Source organism: Conger conger, chromosome 15, assembly GCF_963514075.1.
Source record: "Conger conger chromosome 15, fConCon1.1, whole genome shotgun sequence".
Classification (NCBI taxonomy): domain Eukaryota; kingdom Metazoa; phylum Chordata; class Actinopteri; order Anguilliformes; family Congridae; genus Conger; species Conger conger.
Genome location: NC_083774.1, coordinates 13,540,262 through 13,563,903, shown reverse-complemented (window position 1 = coordinate 13,563,903; position 23,642 = coordinate 13,540,262). Strand labels below are relative to the sequence as shown.

Below are 23,642 nucleotides of genomic sequence, written 5' to 3'. Positions count from 1 at the left end.
GCGCAAATGCACACACACACACACACACACTGCTGCAGCATCTGGCAAAAACCGCACACCACAACATTGGCACAGCTGAACATATGCCCTCATATAATTATTACATTACATTAATGGAATTTGGCAGACACTCTTATCCAGAGCGACGTGCAGTTGATTAGACTAAGCAACGCAGGGTTAAGGGTCTTTCTCAAGGGCCCAACAGCTGTGCGGATCTTATTGTGGCTACACCAGGGATCGAACCACCGAGACATGTACCTTCACCACTATGCTATTATATTTATAATAAAGCATCTTTATAGATCCACCCCAAGCACCAGCTCTCCAGCATGCAATCTGATGTGCCCAATAATTGTCTCTAATGGAGCAGTCCATCTCCCTTTTCTCTCCTTATGTAAAGATAATCATAGGCCTATATATATATATATATATATATATATATATATATATATGGGGCAGCTAAGAGCATTGCATATGCGCACGGCATTAAATCCCTCTTTACAGTCCGTAAACACAGAGACTCTGTGTTCCATCCACACCTATGACAAAGTTTAGGGTTACAGCACCCACATCACAACCACCGATCGATTCTAATGCGATCAGTGGACCACAGCCCAGTGCAGGCAGACTGTAGGCTGTGTAGCACTATACTGATCGGCTCTGGGTTCACTGCGTTCAGATACAGGATTTGTCCATGGAAAGCCCCAGCAGAACAATCCATCCACTCGCCTGAAGTTATTGATGCACCTCAGATCTACAGTGAGATTCTGAGCCACTCCTCTTGGTCTCCGGCCCTGACCTGTCAGATATTTCCAGTGTTTAAAAATCGACGGCAGATTAATGCTCAGAACAGCCATTCACTGTCACCACCATGAGAGATCCCCCATAAAAGATGTGTCATCAGAACTGTTACAAAGTATAGTCAGTATGAAATGGCTGCAGTACACACGGCGTCCATTTTATGACCATCTCTCCAGCCTTGCTGATGAATGTGATCTGAGCAATGGTTGCTAATACAGTGCAGATACTGTAAGCTGCCACTGCACATGTTCACTTCAGTGCCTCTTGATGTTAAACAGGAAAACATCTGGCCTCCTTTTTGATGTGGGCATGTCTCCTGTCTCTTCTTCCAATCATATCTGCCCCGTCGCTGAGATCTCACATACCCCACAGTGCCCAGTGACATTCGTACTTCTGGGAGCAATGGGTGGAGGACAATCAATAGCTTAGCACATGCAGTGATGCACTAGTATTGGAGCCAAGTACTTCAGGTAATGAACTGCCTGTTTGATATATTCCTCTCCAATGGGCAGCCAAGTGTGTGCAGGGCAGTGCAACAGCAGCAATTCTTTGATTGGTCATTTTTCATCCATCAGTCTCTTTGGCCTGTAGACAAATCACCTGTGTGCCCATTCAGACAAGGAGCCTTATATCTCCACCCACAGTAGAGTTCTTCCGAGAACTAGAGTTCTTCTGAGAACTCATACCTCAGGTAGAGGTCCTCTATTCAATAGCCAAACTCTCTGTCCCCTCCTGGCAGAGTAACATTGCTGACCGTTAACATCTAAGGTGACATGGACAGGCTGCAGGTGCTCAGTCACTAAATCCACCCAAACTGAAAAAAATTGACACTTTAACATCGTAGGGCATATAATGTACACTTTTACATATTGATATATGTGCTGCATATTTAATTGGTACGAGCTGGTATACTTTGCTATATTTGTTGGATATTTTACCAAAGATGCACAGAAGCGCCAATACTGACAGCCTTGGTACAAATGAAATAGTTTATGGTATATATATTTGGTATGGGTTTGATATAATACATTCAGCAAAATAATAAAATAATTGACTCACAGAGGTTAAACATGGTAATACTGTACATAGTGTATATTGTTTTAGGTATTGAGGCATGGAGTATTACTGGGCACCTGAAAAAGTTAAATTTCAGTATAAGAAAAAAGTAATACAATACTACAGTAACTGCACTGGTTAGGATTGGAAAGGTGGCTGCAGGCCAGGTGTTATTAATGGATATATTGCTGAGGAATAATTTTTCTCAGCATGTGTCATTATAAATTGCCATCACTATTTAAAATGATAAAACAGAAAGCCATTTTAAAGATGAAATGTTTCTGTTTATGGAATGCTGATAGTCAAAAAAAGCAATGAAGGAACATAATGTCAGAAGGTTATGTAGAAATGGGTTCTGAAGGAAATACAGCTTTCACAATGCTCTGTTGAGGCCTGCTGAACAGAAAGGCCTTTCTCTTTTTTACTGAACTTCCACCAAGTAGAAAATAGGTGTAGAAAACTACTAAGATAAATAATAAATAAATAAATAATCATGCTGGCATTTTGCTTTATATGTTTTACATGAATATATATATATATATATATATATATATATATATATATATATATATTTTTTTTTTTTTTTTATCCAAATCTAAAGTTGAATGACTTGATTTTATTTTGGATAACTGCACTGATTGGGGAAAAATACAATTTATAAAATTCAAACACTGTAAACAACATGTGCCTATTTTATGATATGCATTGCTGAATTATTCAAAGGTCAATTGTGAAATTGTGGTTAAATAAGGCTCATGTGTCAGTAAATCCCCTGGACTTGGCTTTGGCTTCAGATATGGATGCATTGTTGGGAATAGTAATGCCTATTTAAGCAGCGAGTGAGCTGTAAATCTGGTGTGCAAAGATTGCACCACAACTGGACTAACTGCAACACTTCACTCTAAATCTCTACCACCCCACAAATATGCTGTTATTTATTACCCACTAAACCTTGCAAACATCACCACTGAACTCCCGGGGTTCAAATAAGTAAACAAAATATAATAGGGAGCTAAAGAAGCTGAGTACATGGGGGCAAGGGTCTTGAAAAGAGTGATACTATTAATGAGTTTTTTCTTCAGGGGGTGCTTCAGATAGAGGCAGGGTGAAGTGAGGTTTAAGCTGCTGAGTTGTCCACAGAGACACCACTGCTGATGGTAAACTAGCAATTTAATCTCTCAACCCGAAAAAGGGATCACCCTCTAGCACACAAACTGTAAAACTGAAATCGTGACCATTTCAAGACATGACATGCACTCTGTAATGAGTTTTAAATGACCGAGCAATATTGATCTTATGCCATTATCATTATGTCATCCATTTTTATACTGTAAGGATTTACCTGTGCAGTACATAATATAATGTATTTGCATACTTTCAATATTGTTCACTAGCACACATGCACTTAAGCCCTGCCTATAAATAATATCCAAGCTGCTCGGTTTTGAAACAGTGTTAACAAATCACATGCATGTCCAAAAAAAACAGTGCAGGTTAATGCATATATCTTCATAATCAGAAAATCAACTGTAACAGATAGAGTCCAAGACAGTATATACTGTATTCCTATTCCCAACTGATAAAGGAGAGAGAGAGAAGCAGGAGTGTCCGTGTGGCGATGTCAGAAGAGTGAGTAGGCAATGTGTTTGGGGCTAGGCAGCCGAGGGATGGGGCTGGACTTCGGGGGCGGAATAACTCGTTCCTATTGCATGGTATATTATTGTGGGCAGCGGTGGTTCTGGAAGTGCCGGTCGTACTGGTCGAATGTGGCTGCATGTTAAGGACAGGAATTGACTTATTCTCATCCAACGATGGAACGGAAGTCCTTACTGTGTATTTTGTTATTTACTTTGAGTCAAAGTAAGTAAAACATCGGGGCAAGTATTAAGATTATTGCCATATGCTAGGGAGTTATGATGAATACCGTATGCTTTGAGAAGTCTTACTTATGCGTTTTTTCTGTGGGTTTCACAGTTTATAAGAAAGTTGATTGCAGTATTTGCTACAACATGTGTCAAATAAGGCCGAGTGTGTGCCGTTTGTGAGAAGTGAACTTACTCGTGCACATTTGAACTGGCAATATGTGTCCACGTTAGCTTATGTTTTGCTTTACTTTTGCTTTTCTTGCTGCGTAAAATGTGACAACAACGAACAGAGAACTTGTTCTGAATTGTGCGATCAGATATGCAAAGAGTTGAAGCGTGTATAATAAAAACTACCGAACAGATGGCAATATAATGGCAACTTGCACATGGCAATAATATTTTGTACATATTATACATCAAATTGATGTTTGAGTTGAGATGGCTCGCATATCTTTCTGGTATGTAGCCTGTATTATCAAAAGAGGAAGGCGGGGCTGTCATCTGGACCATTCAAGCAATTATCTTATATATTGGCCTTAAAAAAAGCAATGTGACTTAATTGGTGGAATCTGGCTTCCACCCCACTGGGGGTCTCGAGGCCACTTCTTGCCAGTATCCCATCTTGTGTTTAAGGACATTGATTATTTCAAAAAAGTCTTCTGTATACCTGTTCAGACTCTAATTCATTGGTACCAAGAGGTACATTCAGGAGTTTGTCTTCACACCTGGTATTTATACAGTGCATGTAGGCCGAATAGTATTCACGACTCATATTTGTGGAGTGAATGCGGTGGTGTCCACGACTGGTACAATTGCTGGAGGAACGAGAGGCTATTGCGGTTTGCAATACCTAAACAATGGAATGACACCAGAAGCCAAGGATTTGAACATTTAAAGGAAGCACTTGCATGGTCTCTTGAGATAATTAATGTTCTTTTTTATTTCTCTTCAGTTAAAAGGTAGTTATGTTTAAACATCATTTAGTACTCTAAGTTGGTACTGGTACTGTATTGTAGCAGAGCAGTGTATGTAATACTAGGTGCATTAGACTGCTGTTTTTACTTTTTTTTTTGTTGGTGTGATAATCATTTCAGGAACCAATATATTTATATATACAAACCATACATTATTTCTGACAGAATAATTACACAATTGAGAAAGTAATTATTATTCTTCTAGTACGAGTTCCTTCTTTTCATCTACTGCTGCCAACCAATGAGGTTAATTTTCATCAAATCACAAATATCACAAACAGCTTGATCGGAAATGAACAGAATATGGTGTAGTTCTTAAACTTTGTATCAGTTTGTGTTGTTTGAGCCCAAGCTACTGTTGCTGCAGGCTGTAATTCCAGCTGTCCTGATGGGCCAGCACTTGTGTCCCTGCAGGTGGCAGCTGTGCTGAATCAGAGGAAAGACTGATGAAATGGCTCATGGAAGAAAAGGAATACAACAAACTGATCCGCCCCGCTATCAACCGGGCTGAACGTGTCAGCATAAGGCTGCAAGTGTCCCTGGCCCAGCTTATCAGCTTGGTGAGTTTGAAGGGACCTGGTGGAGACATTCACTCTGACTATTGGGAGTGAATGAACACTTTGCAGATCCTAGCATTTCTGTAATTACAGGTGTTGCTTTTTTTTTCCAGTGTATACATTTTTTTTTCCACTCAGATACTTTTTTTGTGTGTTTTACCCCTGGAGCACCTGGGCAGGCTTGTTTCTCTCTTGGGTCTATCACTATCACAGTAGCAGTTAGAGAGCAATGTCAGCACATTGCAAGTCATATATCTGGCAGGTGAATAGCGCTGGTATTTGTTTCCATCTTTGCAGGCTTTTCTGAGATCTGTGTAAGAAAGGCAAAGCCAGTATATTTAGTATGGACAGACACGTTCATCCTTTGTCATGTCATATTAAGTGTAGTGGCTTGAGGACTGTTATTTACATGTGTTTTGCCTCATTGCAGTATGGAGGCATTTGAATCAGTTACCTGCTGTCTTTGGTCAATTCCAAATATTTTGGAGTGTTAAAGTTTAAAGAAACACAAAGATGTAAAAGGTCGCTTATGAGGCAAAACATTGTAATAAATAACAGCAAAAAATCAGAGAACATTGTACTGCAAATAACATTTCATCTTCAATCCACTTCACCTTCCCAGAATGAGAGAGAGCAGGTCATGACCACCAATGCTTGGCTAACACAGGTAACTATGCCAACCATGAATACAGTCCATTAAACTTCACTTAGCGTGTTGGGAGTGTTGACTCGAGCACAGACCTGGAAAGTCCAGGGGTCATGAGGTAAAAGTCCAGTCGTGCATTTCTTCCACCCGTTTCACGACGCAGTTCTTTCTCCTGGCTGAAGAATTGTGCTAATTGGCAAGTCCAGGTGATTGCAATGAAATACTGGAGATGACTTTTACTTTCTGAACCTGGATTTTCCACCATTGCTCCTGTGGTGGACAGGGGCGACATTGGCTCGGCTGGCAGTCGGAGGGTTGCCGGTTTGATTCCCGCCCTGAGCGTGTCGAAGTGTCCCTGAGCAAGACACCTAACCCCTAAATGCTCCTGACGGGCTGGTTGGTACCTTGCATGGCAGCCAATCGCCGTTGGTGTGTGAATGAGTGAATGAGAAGCATCAATTGTACAGCACTTTTGATAAAAATGCTATATAAATTCCAACCATTTACCATTTGCTCAACCAGAACTGTTCTGGCCACATGAATGAAGCCATGACCATTGCCTCCATACTTGATCAATGAACAGATTGACATTCACTGCATGCTTGCTCTGTTGTTTCATTGAATACTAGTTAGTGAAGTTGTCAGAAAGAGTCTAGTCTATTGTCTTGCAGTGCCCTCTAAGCGTAAATGGCAGTTAGAAACTCTTTGTTTTCTTCAGCATTGGGTTGATTACAGATTGAGCTGGGACCCTTCAGCATATGAAGGCATTGAGAAGCTTTATATTCCCTCCCGGAACATATGGCTTCCTGATATTGTGCTGTACAACAAGTAAGTGCCATCCTCTCTAACAGATTTAAAGGCCTATTATAGTCTGTGGAAGAAAGCTGGATGCCAGGGCCCGGGGGAACAGTTTGGTTAGATTAGCTCATAAATGTTGCTCATAAGGGTAATTTACTGTGCTGTGTACATACAACAAGAAAAGTTGCTTGAAATGTTGCCAAGAGATTTTGCCTTCAACTGAATACTGAGCACTCTCATACTTGAAAAGTATATACAAAGTCCATATGCCACAGCGTAACATGTTTTACTTATATACAGTGTAACAGCATGTATATTCCTTACAAGAATATGTGTAGGAAATGTAGTCAAATGGTTGACCCCAAGTCTCTCCCAGCACCTGTGCCAGGTATTCCCCTCTTGTTAATATCTGAATACATTATACTTTAAAAAAAATAATATATTTAACCAAGGTGTTAAACATTTTACATAACTGTATTCTTTTTCATTCTTCATTAAGCATATCATTTCTTTATGAATGGCTCATAAAATTTGTATTTGACTGTATTTTTGGGGGGATTTTGTACATTCTTCAAATTGGTTTATAAAAATAAAAAAGACATGACATAAAAATAATGACTCATCATTTCCAGATAGCCATACTGTTTGTTTCGTAGACGGCAGCTTTTGACATGCTATCAACTCTTTTCTGCACTTTTGATGTCCCCCACTGTAGTGCTGATGGGACATACGAGGCTGTCTTTACCAATGTAATCGTCCTATTCAACGGTAGCATCTCCTGGCTTCCACCAGCCATCTACAAGAGCGCCTGTAAGATCGATGTCAAGCACTTCCCCTTTGACCAACAGAACTGCACGCTCAAGTTTCGCTCCTGGACCTATGACTACACAGAGCTCGACCTGGTCCTTAAGGCTGAGGTGGCCAGCATGGACGACTTCACTCCCAGTGGGGAGTGGGACATCCTGGCCCTTCCCGGAAGACGGACGGTCAACCCATCGGACCCTACCTACGTGGACGTGACGTACGACTTCATCATCAAGAGGAAGCCCCTGTTCTACACCATCAACCTCATCATCCCCTGCGTCCTCATCACCTCCCTGGCTATCCTGGTCTTCTACCTGCCCTCCGACTGCGGGGAGAAGATGACCCTCTGCATTTCCGTGCTGCTGGCCCTCACCGTCTTCCTGCTCCTCATCTCCAAGATCGTGCCCCCGACCTCGCTGGACGTCCCGCTGATCGGCAAGTACCTGATTTTCACCATGGTGCTGGTGACCTTCTCCATCATCAGCAGTGTATGCGTGCTCAACATCCACCACCGCTCCCCCAGCACCCACACCATGCCGCCCTGGGTCAGGCTGCTGTTCCTGGTGCAGCTCCCGGCTCTGCTCTACATGAGGCGGCCGCAGGAGGACTCAGGCCAGCGAAGGCCCCGCCGTCAGAGGCAGCCGCAGGGTCCGAGGGCCCTGCCGGGGACGGCCTGCCCGGCTGTTTCCGCGGCCTCTGTCTCGGCCAACCTTTTACGGCCCTCCTCCTCCGCCCCCTACGGCCTCAATCTGTCTTTGAAAAGAACCAACCAGCGGTCCGCCGGGGGGGCAGCCCCGGATCTTGGCCTCCAGCCTGGCCCGGGCCTGGGACCTGACCTGCAGGAGGCAGTGGATGGAGTGTGCTTTGTGGCTGATCACATGATGGGCGATGATGACGACCAAAGTGTGAGTGGCAAACATTAATTCATATGGCCAAAGTGAACCTGGCCGTTGATGGTGTAGGCCAAGTGTGCAGATTAGATGTGGTATAGAAAAGGACATGAAGCAAAGATGAGGGAATACAACAGTTAATACTAAATACATCAAATACTAAATACGAAGAAGTGGATGAGCTTCTTGTTTGTTTGCATGGTATGCAAAGTCATATCCAGCCTGATATATTTAATTGAGAAATTAAAAGATGTATTGTGCTCTGTTTTGCAGGTGATTGAGGACTGGAAGTTTGTGGCAATGGTGGTGGACAGGATGTTTCTGTGGATCTTTGTGTTTGTGTGTGTGGTTGGTACCCTTGGTCTCTTCCTCCAACCAGTTTTTTATGGCCCGACAGTTCCTATCCAGCAGTCTGGCACTGGACCTCCAATAAGAGATGGTGTGTGAAATTATGGTCCTGCACGCTCATTGAGCCAGCCTGCCTATATTCCAACCCCTTCAAAGCATACTGTCCCCTATGGTAGGAAAAGCCATAGTGCCATGCTATCTGTTGTGTTTAGGAATACATGCAGTGAAAAGCACAAGATTAATGTCATCAGAAGTGACAGCGATCATGACTCCCATACTGTAGGGATGATATTTTTCGGAGTAGGAGTGTACATTGTATGGTAAATATTTTCAAGAACAACTAGACTATTGAGGATGCATACTAACTCTCCCCACTAAAATGCATACATCTTCATAGTTGTCTGAGATCTGTGTTTGACCTTTGCATAGTCACTACTTCCCAACATGCACTAATGTATGTAACTGTAAGTTATAATGTTGCTGAATTTTACTCTGCCACTGGAAATGTAAAAATGCTGAAATGTACTTTAACCAACAATTGCTTCAAAGGGGCAACTTATTAACATGAATACCAAATAAAATCTCAATCTGTGAGTTAGTAGAGCATTCGCTGTTTGCATGTGTTTGTATCTTTGTATGGTGACCTGGATTGTTAATATATAATGAATATAATTAATTATAGTTAACAGTTTCTTTGTGTGTTTATTACTTAATTCACCGAAGACATTTGGAAGGATTTGCTCTTGTTTTATGTGCTTTCAACATCTGAAATGTCGAACATCATGATGATGCTAAGACTGCAAAATAAATGATGTATGAGCCAAAAGCGTTAAGCATCACATGGTTAAATAAAAATATTGCTTTTTACATTTTCAGCATACGTAAGCAAGTTTTCAAGTATGCAATATTATGCCTCTTGATTAAAGTCTATAAAAAAGATATAGGAGAGTACTGATGCATAATATAAATGGTACTTGAGGGCTCAGATAGTATGATGTGACAGAAAATAGGCTGACATTTTCAAAACCCACAGTCATTCACAGACTCAGTTCACCAGTTCTGGTTGGGGAGAATATGCCTGATCTGAAAGGTGTCTGTTTTAATAGCTTCATTTATTAAAGGCTTGTGAGATATAATTTCTGTCCTCTGCTTTGAAGAGTAAAGAAATAGTTGGTCAGCTATAAGTAACATCAGAAGTTTAGAGACAGATGCTACTTGTTGCTGCCACCTAGTGTGCTCTTCGTGAAGATGTCTGCGCATAAACATGCTTTGTCTCTTTCACATGCTGGCATCACAATTACCGAAGAACGCTGAGTGGGCTCGTTGAGCATACTGCTGAATACACAACGATGCAGACTGCCATAGGCTACTTTGTGAAAGGCCGGTTTAAATCAGGTGATAAAGCTGGCACTGCAGTGCTTGGACTCGCGTTGTTTACTCCACTCGTTTCAACGATTCAATTTCAGTTGTCTTGAGTAATCGCATTCCCCCCAAACCTTTTCACTTGCGGGCTGTCTATTTGCTTTTCATGGTTGTGGGTGTACGCCAAACCTACTTATCGCGATTTAGAGACTCGCTGGGAGACGTGCTTTCATATGGCCTCCGCGTCAGTGAACATGGCATTCAAACATGATTAAATGATCCACATGTGTTATAAAGTGGCAAGGCATCAAGAAGCATTAATGATAAGCAGTGCACTCAAACACCACCATCAGCAGGCTAAAATGAAGAGCATCAACAAAAGACATGACAGCCATTAATGGTTGGTTGATATCAGTCTGGGTTATAGATCAATATTTTATATGCAATGCGGTCAGGTTTCATTTCTAGTTTCGAACCGCGCCTTGTGGCACGACATGACACGATTCGTCTGCGGAGGGAAAGAGCAAAGGGAACTAATTATACTGTTACTGCTTCTCCAGGGGTGACATCCCATTCTGTAGTGGACGTGAATGTTAATGTACCTGCAGTCCCCTCCAAAAGTATTGGAACAACAAAGCCAAGAGAAAGTGACTTATTACAGAGGTCCCCAAACCTTTCCAGCGCACGGTCCACTTGATGGGATATGACGGTAGATTTTCTAACCACCCCTTTATTAAATTGCAACCTAACGATGAATATGAAAGTCATGTTTAAATCTTTTTCTTTTTTATTACATATCAAAACAACGATCTGTAGACTATAATGCACAATTATTTTATGTATTATTTGTTGTTTACCTGTTATCTCGTAACTGGCCTCAACCACTCCCATGACGCACCAGTTAATCCCGAAAAACAGTTTGGATGCTTCCATGCATGTCTGACAAATCAATCAAGCAGTCTGTACAACTACATATTTAGTGTATTTTGTAAAAGTATAACGCAATGCGTCTGTGTGCTTTTCTTTTCACACTAAAAGTATTACGTAAAGCATGGACGTAAATCGTAGGATATATTATGTTAAAAACTCTTTTACGCTTTTGCATTGAATCAGAATGTAGGCTGCCATGCCAGCTTTATTAACGCAGCCTCATTTTGCCAAGAGATTTTCCTGATTGGATAAGCGCAGCTACGCTGGGCTGATGTAAACTGCCTATGGCTGACACAGAGTCCCTGAATGGAAGCAATTCAAACGTACAGTTATCGTCGGAAATCAATGCATGGAGGATGTCCGTGGGTCAAATGGTGTCACTACGCGCTGGTCCCAATTTCCAGACGGGAACGATAGGATTTGACCTCCAAAGAGAAATAGACCTATTTATCGACGATTCCCAGGAGAGAATGATTTAAAAAATGAATGTTCTTTTAACATGCAGAGTCCTTATGTGATGTCTTTATAGCAGACCTTAGGCCCATTGTAACACTGCAATGGAATAGCCTATAGGCTACGTTTAATTAATTTAAGAGTACCGTTTTGGGACTCTAGCAGTGTAGGCTATGGAGGCTATACACGTAAAATGGCCATTAATCTTGAAAGATTAAACAGCAATGTTTGAAGTATATAATAGTTTACCAAAGAGTCAACAATCTGACTCGTTATGTTCAACCTCAATATAAACATTTCAACATTAAATACCCCCGTTTCTGTAATTGCCTGGCGGTCCGGCTTCCCGTCAGAGTCCGGGAAGTCAGTCCCCCCTCCTCCGTGATTGACTACCCTGGTTGCTCGCTCTCCATCCACATCTTCTTGCTCTCCCACCGGCGCACACAGTGTTTCCTAGCGTTTCTTTCCCCACTCTCTCGCAATTTTCCACGTTCTCTTGTTCCCCTTTGGTACCCAGACGGACTGAGGATTCACTGCTGAGAACGGAATTTTACGGATCATACAATGAAACCACCGAGTCTAACGATTTTCGAGTTTTGTGCATTTCTTCTTTCTATTTTGTCCGGTAAGTAGACTTCGTATTGTTGTGCTACTGGATAGATAATTATGAATGTTTTCCACACTTAGAAAGCAAACTGACACATCGTTCTCTACTTCATCCTAACAATGATGATGCAGATGCGATGGCGGTTATTACGGTGGTGCGGCGTAACAATGAATATTTAACAATTAAGTATTGATAAAAATGACAGCAACTACTACTACTACTACTACTACTACTACTACTACTAATAATAATAATAATAATAATAATAATAACATTTTTTATTATTATAACTATTTTTGGTGAATCACCTAAGTTGCACTAAAAATAGATTGTCTAAAACTGTGGTTGTTTACAGGTTGTTTCTCATTTTTCTCCACATGCTCATGCCCTTCTGAATGACCAAATAGGCTACGTGTAGACTCATCAAATATTGTTTTAGCTATTTGAGAATTCATGTGTTACCTTTATTCAATATATTTCCCCTCAAATTCAGTGTTCATTTTTAGTGGTTTATTTGCCGTAAATAAAATTAAACCGAGCAGAACATGCACTCCAAGCGGGTACTGCCAGCATATGCTTCTTTAAAATCAGTAGTCATTTTGTTCCCCAGCGTCGTTGGTATTCTTTATTTTGAGTTATTTCATAACAGAGTTTTTATTTTAGGGGATGAAAACTGAAAACCTGACTTTTGTAAAGAATTTAATATTAAAATAACCGTTTACTGGGTGATTCCCCGGTTAGGGTGCCATTTAGCCCTTATAAGTCTTGAAAAATATAACATTTTGTATCATTTCGCGCTCCCGGGTTGAGTGCATATTATGGAACGCAAATAAAATGTAAAGTTTTCATAACCTATGATGAATAACTCATGAAAAGACCTTTCAAGCATGAGACATGAAGTGGACTCACACAATAATGCAAAAATAACATTCTTTAGACGATTTTCATAATTATGTATCGATGTATAAGCTTAGTTAACAGTATACTGGGACAAGCGAAAATGCTGTTTTCTAGATGCAGGTAGGCTTATCTAATGTTTTAAGCTGTTTATATGAAACTTGTCGGTTGTTGTATAGGACGCTTTACTTTGTCCTTTACTTTATATGCATATTTGTACATTTAATATCAGTTATGGCATCCCAATTGTGGAATCACCAAACTATCATTTGGTTATTGTTTTTGTTTGCATCAGTCATTCCCTGAGAATAAAGGGGTTAGCAGCACAGAAGTACAGACTCCTGGAGAATTGAACTACTTTCAGTTGAGCACATTCTCATTAGAATACTCTCACATAAAGTGACCTCACGTGCGAAGCCCACCTTTCTACTTTCAGGAGTCTCCAGCTCTGAAGCAGAGCACAAGCTGTTTTCAGTCATCTTCTCCAAGTACAACCAGTACATCCGGCCAGTGGAGAACGTGACCGACCCCGTCATCGTGCAGTTTGAGGTGTCCATGTCTCAGCTGGTGAAAGTGGTGAGTGTGGAGACTGAGATCACAGTCAGTCTCTCTCTCTCTCTCTCTCTCTCTCTGTCTCTCCCTCTCCCTCTCTCTGTCTCTCTCTCTCCCTCTCTCTGTCTCTCTGTGTCTCTATCTGTGTCTCTCTCCCTCTTTCTCCCTCTCTCTCTGTCTCTGTGTCTCTCTCTCTCTTTATCTCTCTCTCCCTCTCTCTCTCTCTCCAGCACACCAGTGTCAGTCCCTCCATTTCCCTGTGTTCCCCGCTGATGTGAACGCCAGCCCCTCTTGGACAGCGTTGTATTTCACACAATGTGGCCCCGACAGGGGGAACAAATCATTCCATAAATAAACCATTGGGCAGAATGCTTCCCTCAGCCCGTTGCATTTCCTTAAATGAATGGGCGTTGATTTACAGTGACAAAGATGCTCCTGGTGAACAGGGAAAGCGTGCAGAAGAGCTGGGTCGGTATATTCTGGATCCACCGAGCCCTGATTTCAGGGAAAGGTGCAGAGAATGACTGAATTCTGTCCGCTGGGCAACGCAAAATTCCTTATGCACGCAGGGTGAAGTTAACTTGGCCCTTTAATATAGGGAGCTTTGGCACACTGACCTCCCGAGATTCGCTGGGATTTGTTACTGTGCGTGGGTGTGTTATCTGACAAGAGAAGATGAAAGACATCAGGTCACTGGCTTTCCTGGCTCCCATCCCTCAGTGCTCACAGATGGTTATCTTGTTGTGGCCACGGATCTGAAGGTTGATTTCGGAACAGAAAAGTTGCTGTATCACAGGATCCCTTCTGCTCATGAGAGGTTAACTTCAGAAGGGATTACATGGAGCCTAAGCTTTATGGGGAGTGGTATTAATACAGTCACAGATTCACCTAATTAAGCTTCTCAGATACTGCAGAATTTTTTCCACTTCAGTTATGTACTCCTGTTTTAATGTGCACAATGTGCAGGTACAGTTAATCTACAGGTTTTATGGCTTATGGGAGAGAAGGAAGTGCTTAGAGGCATTACGTTCTACATCTACAAGCTTGCATGTACTATAACCATCAGTAAGCATTTCTATTAACTTCCAGAAGAAATATTGCTTCTTTGTTCATTTGGAAAGCCATCAACAGTGACATAGAATATAGCATTATGCCACAGAGCATGCTTGGACATGCTCGTAAAATAGGCTTTTATGATTCCTCCACATACTTAGCTGCCACACTCCCTGCACTTCTTTGAGAGCTTTGACCAAGATCCAGAGATGACGGACATGACATCTTCAACCACACAAATATTTTTGCATTTCTCCCACCCTCAGCTGCTCTGGTAGGCAGGTGCCCGCCATTTTGACCTATGACAGTATGCATCCAGCAGCTTATTCTCCAAGCACGTTGCCTACCTGTGACCTCACAGCTGAGGTCTAATATGTAAGAAAGATATTAAAGGGAGTTATTGCTTCTGGTACCATACTTCTTAACCATAAAATATTGCTGATACTGAACAGTGCATTTGTAGAATAACATTTCTGTATTTACTTAATTATTTGTTTTTGCAGGATGAAGTCAATCAGATCATGGAGACCAACCTCTGGCTGAGACATGTACGTTATTCTCTCAGCTTGAAATTGCCAGACAAAATTATGGACCTTCTGGGTATAAATCTATCTAGTGTGTTGTGCATTAATCTGAATACACATTTTTACCCTTTAATAGTTCATAAACGGTTCTTACAGCACTGACCCCAGTGTTTGTCATAAGTACAATTCTGCAGTGAGGAACATGTACGTACATTTTGAATTCAATACTACTTATACTACTGAATAATAAGTTTGTTTTTTTCAGCATGTATGTAATATGTTACAATGACTTCTTACTACAGATATCACAAGGAATACTTTTTGGTTGAAATGTGTAAATCATGATATTTATTTACAAAGAAACAATCCTTATGATTTTATTGCCTTTCCCCCAGCTTATTCCCCTGATATAATCAAACTATCACTATCTAACTGCAAAATAGAGCAAAAAAAAACATCTCCAGTATGCCAACATCTCAGAAGTCAAAATTGCAGAGACAACAGCAGTGTAAATCTAGTATTAGGCAGCTGTTGCAAATGTTGCTTGATTTAACCTGATGGCGTACTGTTTGCATGTAAATTGACTGCACATGTTACTAAATAATACACTGCTGCTTCCATAGCTTCTATTTAGGATTCATTTCTTGATATACTGCCACTTGCTGGTCAGTTGAGGGAGATCTCTTCAAGATTAGAATAGATGGGAATAATGATAGGCAAATAATAGAAATAATAACTAGAGAAACAAATAGCTCGTTAAGAGAAGTATGAGCCTTCATTTGTATTCTTATGTCTTCATGCCATTGATTTACATTTATTTGAATAAAAAAAAAATGTTGCAGATATTTGGTGGGACTGGTGCATTTACACCAAGAATGTGGCTTGATTAACAAGCCTGCAAATGTCCTCAATAATCCACATAAATGGGCAAGTAATCCCCTTTCTGTTATGCTGTAAAATCTTTTCTTATAAAAAAATTTTTTTTTTAGTACTTATGAGAACTGACTCTTGACTCTATTCACTAGTCCATTAATTCATTACTTGATTGTTAAGAACAGAAAATAAAAGGAATGCATCAAAACCTTGTTGTGAATATAGTCGGTATATTGTAACTGTGACTGATGGTGCCTCCAAATGTATTTCCCTGCCTCATGGTTATATCTAAATCAGTTATGATGCACAGCACTGCTGCTTTTTAACATCCCTTTGGGTATTAAATGGATGGCTCAATTTATCTTCACCTTCTGGCTGCCCTTTCAGCTGACATTTTTAGTACTATTTTTTGAACTCTTTCCATTCTTCTAGCATATTCATAAATATAGTTTGTGGCTTGAAGCATATTTTAGAGAGTATTTTTCCGGGATCCATTTTAATCAAGTTGTTTCAGGAATTTACCCCGCACCAACTTGCTGCGATTAGTATTGGAACAAAAGGCAACAGATGAGAAATGATGCATTTCTCCCCAGATTTGGAATGACTATAAACTGCGATGGGACCCCAAAGATTTCGGGGGGGTGGAGTTCATCCGAGTGCCCTCAAACAGGATCTGGAAACCAGACATTGTTCTGTACAACAAGTAAGTCCGTTGGGAGGTGTTTCTGCTGCTTGTCATATTGACAGATGCCATAGCTCTCCATGTTCAGTGATGCGTTATCATCATGAGGACAGGAGTGATACAGTCGTATATCAAGGATGAGGCACGTACAGGTTTACCATTATGCTTTACAGTCACGATCATGAGATACCATGGTGACATTTTAGCACTGACCATCACTGATAGAGGTTCTTTTCTTAATCGTGCATTTGGAGTTGAGAATAATGGTCAATGTCCCGGGTGATATACGGCCACATGCCTATCTGTCGGTATCACTTGAGCACACTGATCTATGGTGTGCATTCAGTTTCAATGCGTAGCAGTGGAGAAAGGCAGTTAGGAGGGTTTTTTCATTGTAATTTCATGAGGGAATTCCGTCACAGGTTGCCTGGCAAGTTACTCCCATTTTTCTGTCTTGACATTCCCACGTGTGACCTGTAGTACAAAGCAGTGTAGAATACTGTTTTGGGAACTGGGAACCTAAAGGTTGCAGGTTTGATTCCTTCATAGGACACTGCTGCTGCACCCATGAGCAGGGTACTTACTGTAACCTACATTGCTTCAGTATGTATCAATTTGATATTCTGCAAAAATGCAAAAGTTGCTCTGGGCAAGGTGTGCAGTGAGGCAGTTGAAAGGTACTGTAGGTGTGAAAGTCATAGGTGTGAAAGTAATTTTCATATGGCTTACTGTGTTTCAACCGGCTGAGTTTGAGTAGGTTGTCTCTGCTGGCTCACTTGCTAGCTCCTCTAAACCAACATAGCAGTTCCATGTCAAAGGAGGACTTCCTTCACTGACTGCATTATCTCTGGTTTAGTTACTCCTTGCTGAGCAAAATTCATACCCTTGCTTGCTTGTGAATGTTATATTGGGTATATTTTAGTTATACATACATGCTAATTCACTCATCTGGTTTCTCTGACTGGTCTTCTCCATAGTGCAGTGGGAGACTTCCAGGTGGACGATAAGACCAAAGCCCTATTGCGCTACAATGGAGATGTCACCTGGATCCCACCAGCCATCTTCAAGAGCTCTTGCAAAATTGACGTCACGTACTTTCCCTTCGACTACCAGAACTGCACCATGAAGTTTGGCTCCTGGACCTATGACAAGGCAAAAATCGACCTGGTCCTGATCGGCTCGACCATAAACCTCAAGGACTTCTGGGAAAGTGGCGAGTGGGTGATCATCGACGCGCCCGGATACAAGCACGACATCAAGTACAACTGCTGCGAGGAGATCTACACCGACATCACCTACTCGCTCTACATCCGCCGCCTCCCTCTCTTCTACACCATCAACATGATCATCCCCTGCCTGCTCATCTCCTTCCTGACCGTGCTGGTCTTCTACCTGCCCTCCGACTGCGGCGAGAAGGTCACCCTGTGCATCTCCGTCCTCCTCTCGCTGACCGTGTTCCTGCTGGTCATCACCGAGACCATCCCCTCCACCTCTCTGGTCATTCCGCTCATCGGCGAGTACCTGCTCTTCACCATGATCTTCGTCACGCTCTCCATCGTCATCACCGTCTTCGTGCTCAACGTGCACTACCGCACGCCCAAGACGCATACCATGCCCCAGTGGGTGAGGCGAGTCTTCCTGGGCCTTCTCCCCAAGGTGATGTTCATGACCCGGCCCGTGAGGGACTCCCGGCGCCTCTCTCTGCAGCCCTGCGGCCTGCCCTCCTCCGGCCCCCCTCAGGCCCTCCAGCAGCAGGCGGTGAGCGCCGCCACCCAGCCGCGACAGAGGGTCTTCATCAGCACCGAGCTGAGCAGCTTCAACGGCGACCTGGCCAAGGGAGGCTCCCCTTACCTCTGCCGGCTCCAGAGGTCCACCAAGCTGCCGGCGGACGGGGGTGGGGGCAGCCTCGGGGCGCTCGCCGGAGGGGGGAGCCCCCGCTCTAGTTCCGAGTCGCTGAACGGGGGACCTCTGTCCCTCACCAGCCTCTCGCCAGAGGTGAGGGAAGCCATCGAAAGCGTCAAATACATCGCTGAGAACATGAGGCGACAGAATGAAGCCAAGGAGGTAAGTGCCGTTACAAGTCCCGTTCAAGCAATCGTTACTGTATTGTTCACTGCCCTGCTGGAAAAAAAACAGCACCAGCTATGTTTTGAAACCAGCTCTGATTTTACACCAGAGTATTAATCCACTCCACTACATAGAGGAGCAGGTGAAAATAAGATACCCTCAAATTGGCATATCTGCAAAATCTGTCAATTAATACTTTCTCCTGCTGTGATATGATCTTGGGAATACATGTTACCAAGAATTTAAATAAATCAAACATTTCTTTAATAATAATATGTTTTTGCACTTATATGCACACATAATTAACCAACAAGTGATCCACCTTTTTCTGTGTTGCTTGGTTTCAGGTGCAAGATGATTGGAAGTATGTTGCCATGGTGATCGACAGGATTTTCCTATGGGTGTTTATATTGGTGTGCATCCTGGGAACCGCTGGCCTCTTCCTCCAGCCTCTTCTGCTCGGAGAGGACATGTAGCGCTGACCAACTAGCATCCTGCAGCTGCTGTGGCCAGCTCCATTTCTGGATGGACTCAATCAAAAACTCACACTGCTCATTAACTAATTGAAATTTGTGTATTATGACTCATATGCCCAAAGTTTGTGGAGTGCCCCATCACAATTTTAAATTATTTGGAGAAAAACAGGTTGCACTCAAAAAAAAGAGGCATTTATCTGAGGCGCGTGGCAATCAAGACATGTCACAAAATGTTCAAACAAGTTGTTGATTCAAGGTTTTTCAGGTTACAGTGTCCAACATGACGAGAGAGAAAGCAAGGCCAGTTTCCCTCCACATTTCTAAATTTCATCTTGCAAATGTTCAATAGGGTGACACGGATGGCGCGGTGGGCAGCATTGCCGCCTCACAGCAAGGAGGTCCTGGGTTCGAATCCCTGTCGGCCGGGGCCTCTCAGTGAGGAGTTTGCATGTTCTCCCCATGTTTGCGTGGGTTTCCTCCGGGTACTCCGGTTTCCTCCCACAGTCCAAAGACATGCAGGTTAGGCTGATTGGAGAGTGTAAATTGCCCATAGGTATGAGTGTGTGAGTGAATGGTGTGTGTGCCCTGCGATGGACTGGCGACCTGTCCAGGGTGTATTCCTGCCTTTCCCCCAATGTATGCTGGGATAGGCTCCAGCCCCCCTGCGACCATGTTCAGGATAAGCGGGTTAGGTTAATGAATGAATGAATGAAATGTTCAATAGATTACTAGACTAGATAGATTTATTCCATTGTCACCAGGAGACGGAGGGACAACCACTAATTTCAACCAGAAATAATAACCAAGTTTATGTATACACACACACACACGCACCCACACGCATGCACACACACATACAAATAAACCTTATCCTGTATCAATATTTTTTGACTCAAAGCTTGAAAAATCCAGCAACATAGTGAACATAATTTTGTTCAAAGGGCTCTTTTATACACAACTCACAAATTGTAAATACTGTACCTATGTCAATGATGAAATACATGTTATTAATCTCCTTTCATTTTGCCACCACTGTACTGTACAGCTGATCAATTGAAATGTGCCACTTATAATTCAAGGTTTCGAGTGCCACCTATACATTACCTTGTTTTCACCCAGGAAGAAAAATCAAATACATTACATGTGTATATACTGTATATGCGAACATGAAAGATGTCATCCTGATTATTACATAGTGTTACTATTTGTAAACCATATGTGCTAACAATATCCTTTTAATTAAAAAGACCCTGTATAATCACACAGAATAAAAGAAGACAATCACAAAAAGGTAATTAAACTTGATATCAGTGGCAATAAATTACATTTCTTTCTGTTTTATACAGAGAAAGGAGAGTGAGAGAGATAGAGAGAGAGCTTGTGCAAGGTGTCGCAGTTGGATGCATATTTAAATGCATGTTGAATTTCAATGGTAGTTCATATCAGTATTTAGTACATAGCATTTTGAGTTGGGGAAAAGTATCAATTTCTGGACGTATGTGAATAGTTTTCAGTAATAAATATTGTTTGTGCATGTTGTGCTACAAGCCCAGGCATGTCATATCCACTCTGTGGTGTTATTCTGCACAGTAATAGATGTAATAAACGTTCAGTTGAAAGGGAATATTTCCGGGGTAGCTAATGATTCTCCTCTTATGTCTTTCTGTTAAGGAGCAATATGTATTTTGGCTGATACAATGAGCCCCATCATAATTATCTGGAGCTCACTGAGTGGAAAAGAATCATTATCGCAGACACAAATCAATATTGTTCATTTTAGGGAAATTGAATTTGGGGACACTTGTAGGATGCAGACATGATTAACAGCTGAGCTGAGAGAGACTTGGTCTCATGTTGTGGTGTATTACCCCCCCAGGACTTCCGATTATTGAATTAGAATCAATAACACAAGACTGTGATGAAGAGGGTGAGGACAGCCTTATATCATTTGCATTTCATATCACTTTGTGAAAAGTTTGAGAGAACATTGTGTTTTTGATTGTCATGTCTAGCTGCAGCTATGTTTTGAAACAGCTGGTAGCTGGTATTTCAAGATGGTCATAGATGGATTTTACACCAGCTGTTGTTAATCTGTTCCACTACATAGCGGTCAAAATAAGATACCCTCAAACTGGCATCTGTCAATTAATACTTCTCCTGCTGTGATAGGATGCTCTTTGCTAATACTGTAATAATGTTACAAAGCATTTAGATAAATAAAACATTTCCTAAATAATAATATGTTTTTGTACTTATATGTACACACAAATAACCAACAGATTATACGCACACACAAAAATGTATATGCACACACATTATATGCTAGTCTCGATCTAAGGCATACATATTCAAGGCAGAAATACTGGGGATTTTCAAAACCAGGGTGATACAGTGCTAGATACTATTTAGCTTTTACTAAACTAAGCAGTATGTACACACTACTGGAAGGCGAGCATTGCAGGGCTGAATGGCCTGTTCTTGCCATTATGTTATGTTATACTTACCTTCTTCATTGCAGTTAGAGATCATTTTAACTGAAAAATGGGAAAAACTGTCTCAAAATACTGATACAGGGAAAACTCTTAACTGCAGAATCATATTAACAATGTGTAATGACCTATCTGACCCTTGGGGAAAAATACTCTCTGGCAAAATATTTTACTGTAGGATAACAGTTATGTATTGAATCTTATTTGACATGTACAAAGCTATTGTACCACACAGGGTCAACCTGACTTAAATTTGTCCAGAGGTGATATGATATCGGAAACATTTTCAATTAACTGTCGAAAGTCTATGTTTGAACCACAAGAGGGTGCTCCTTATCTGATTTTGTGATCCAACTAAAGTAACCCTTAGTAAGGAAAGGTTATGTTGCTGTACTATAATCACCTTCCCTTTGGGCAATAGAGAGCATATGAGGACGCATAAAACTACAGTAAAATTATACCAGGTTAGTAATCCATTAATTACTGAAAGTGACACACACACACACACACACAGACACACACATTATTTAAGCTTGGGATGCTCATTTCCTTTTGGTGCGATTACTCTGCTGTGAATGTTTTCCATTTAAGCATAATTTCTGTGACTGAGACCAGGCAGTGCAGATAACCACATGATCAATATCTCATCAGCTATTCTGCCTCAATTAGGGCGAACAGCTACATCATATGTACATCCTGAAATGCCCTCATCAGCTATTCTGCCCAAAGCAGGGAGAACAGCTACATCATATGTACATCCTCAAGTGCCCTCATCTGCTATGCTGCCCCAAGCAGGGAGAACATATGTACATCCTCATCAGCTCTCCCAGAGAAGACAATGCAGCAGTAACTCTGTAAGGAGAAGGGAGGTACCAGAGTGTACACATGGCCAAGTTTATAAACCTTTATGGGGTCCCCTCTTAACACTGATATCAGGCTATATCATTTGCTTAACCCTTGTGTTGTCTTAAGGGTCAAAAATGGCCCGCCACTATGTTTAAGAGCAGAGAAAACCCCCTAAGTGATCTTTTGTTGAACTTGAAATTTGATGACAAAGTTTGTGACAGGTTGTTTCTTCATGCAAAATATATTTGGGGTTTAAAATTCAATTAAGCTGCTTTATTTTAGGCGGGTCATTTTTGAGTACACATAATGTTAAGATTACACAAGGGTTTAAATGGATTAAATCAGGTTATAGCATTTGTTTAACTTCAGTATACGCTCATTAATTCACTTCAGCGTATTCTTATGCACACAGCTCAGTCTATTGGAATCTGTCCCAGTCAGATCATTGACCATATGATCTACCCCAATGCCTGTTCATGCTCAGCTGCTTGAGTTCAAAACCTGAAGGTGTGACTGTGAACAGGTAACAGGGAAATGATTCTTCAGAAGACAGGTTACTTTGGAGCAATCAGATCAATGCTATCTATCTGAAAACAGTGACAGTGATGTACCTCGGCCAATTTATACAAGACACAAGGGGGGCTTTGTGGGGTTTGGTGTACAGTTTTAATTTTTGTCCTATGACAACTGTGTGGGTGAAATCCATCAAATCAAACATAATCTGTACGCAATATGGTTCATTTAGACACCAGCTGGAATGGCTTCAATTTCTGTGAAGATCTATGCGAATTATGCTCTAGGGAGCGGATGTTTAAAATCTCCAAAAAATGCAACGTCACTTCTTACTTGTTGTGTTTATGGCCTCTCACTGCTTCACTTAGCGGAAAACAAAATTGCATGAGCAGCAGAAAATAGTAGCAGAGGGAAATGGTTAGGCAGATGACCGTTCCTCTATACCATCAATGACTGGCTAAACTAACTGAGATAGCAGGCAAAATGGTCAATAGCAGGAGGGGGGGGGGGGGGGGTGGCAGTATACCACACAGCAGTCTAAGATGAGTATATATTGTTATACTACAAAACACCAGGTAC

At 41.6% G+C, this 23,642-nt stretch overlaps 2 protein-coding genes across 2 annotated transcripts; both read left to right on the top strand.

The window, feature by feature from the left end:
* Positions 1-5,106: 5,106 nt before the first annotated feature.
* On the top strand, positions 5,107-8,838 carry LOC133111918 (neuronal acetylcholine receptor subunit beta-4-like). The gene is made up of 5 exons (XM_061222556.1): positions 5,107-5,256; positions 5,876-5,920; positions 6,618-6,727; positions 7,413-8,406; positions 8,665-8,838. Exons 1-5 carry the CDS (start codon positions 5,143-5,145, stop codon positions 8,836-8,838), a joined length of 1,437 nt encoding a protein of 478 aa, XP_061078540.1. The 5' UTR covers positions 5,107-5,142.
* A 3,199-nt stretch (positions 8,839-12,037) lies between these two features.
* Positions 12,038-19,215, top strand: LOC133111171 (neuronal acetylcholine receptor subunit alpha-3-like). The gene is given in 8 exon segments (XM_061221331.1): positions 12,038-12,109; positions 13,425-13,564; positions 15,097-15,141; positions 16,584-16,693; positions 17,650-18,368; positions 18,371-18,485; positions 18,604-18,736; positions 19,087-19,215. Coding segments are annotated over 8 exon segments (1,452 nt in total). The 5' UTR covers positions 12,038-12,048.
* The last annotated feature ends 4,427 nt before the right edge of the window (positions 19,216-23,642 follow it).

Bases quoted from the DNA above. Each gene is read 5' to 3' on its own strand.
- LOC133111918 (XM_061222556.1), top strand. From the start codon at position 5,143: ATGAAATGGCTCATGGAAGAAAAGGAATACAACAAACTGATCCGCCCC. The intron at 5,257-5,875 runs GTGAGTTTGAAG...TCACCTTCCCAG, and splicing joins TGGCCCAGCTTATCAGCTTG to AATGAGAGAGAGCAGGTCAT. The intron at 8,407-8,664 runs GTGAGTGGCAAA...TCTGTTTTGCAG, and splicing joins GCGATGATGACGACCAAAGT to GTGATTGAGGACTGGAAGTT.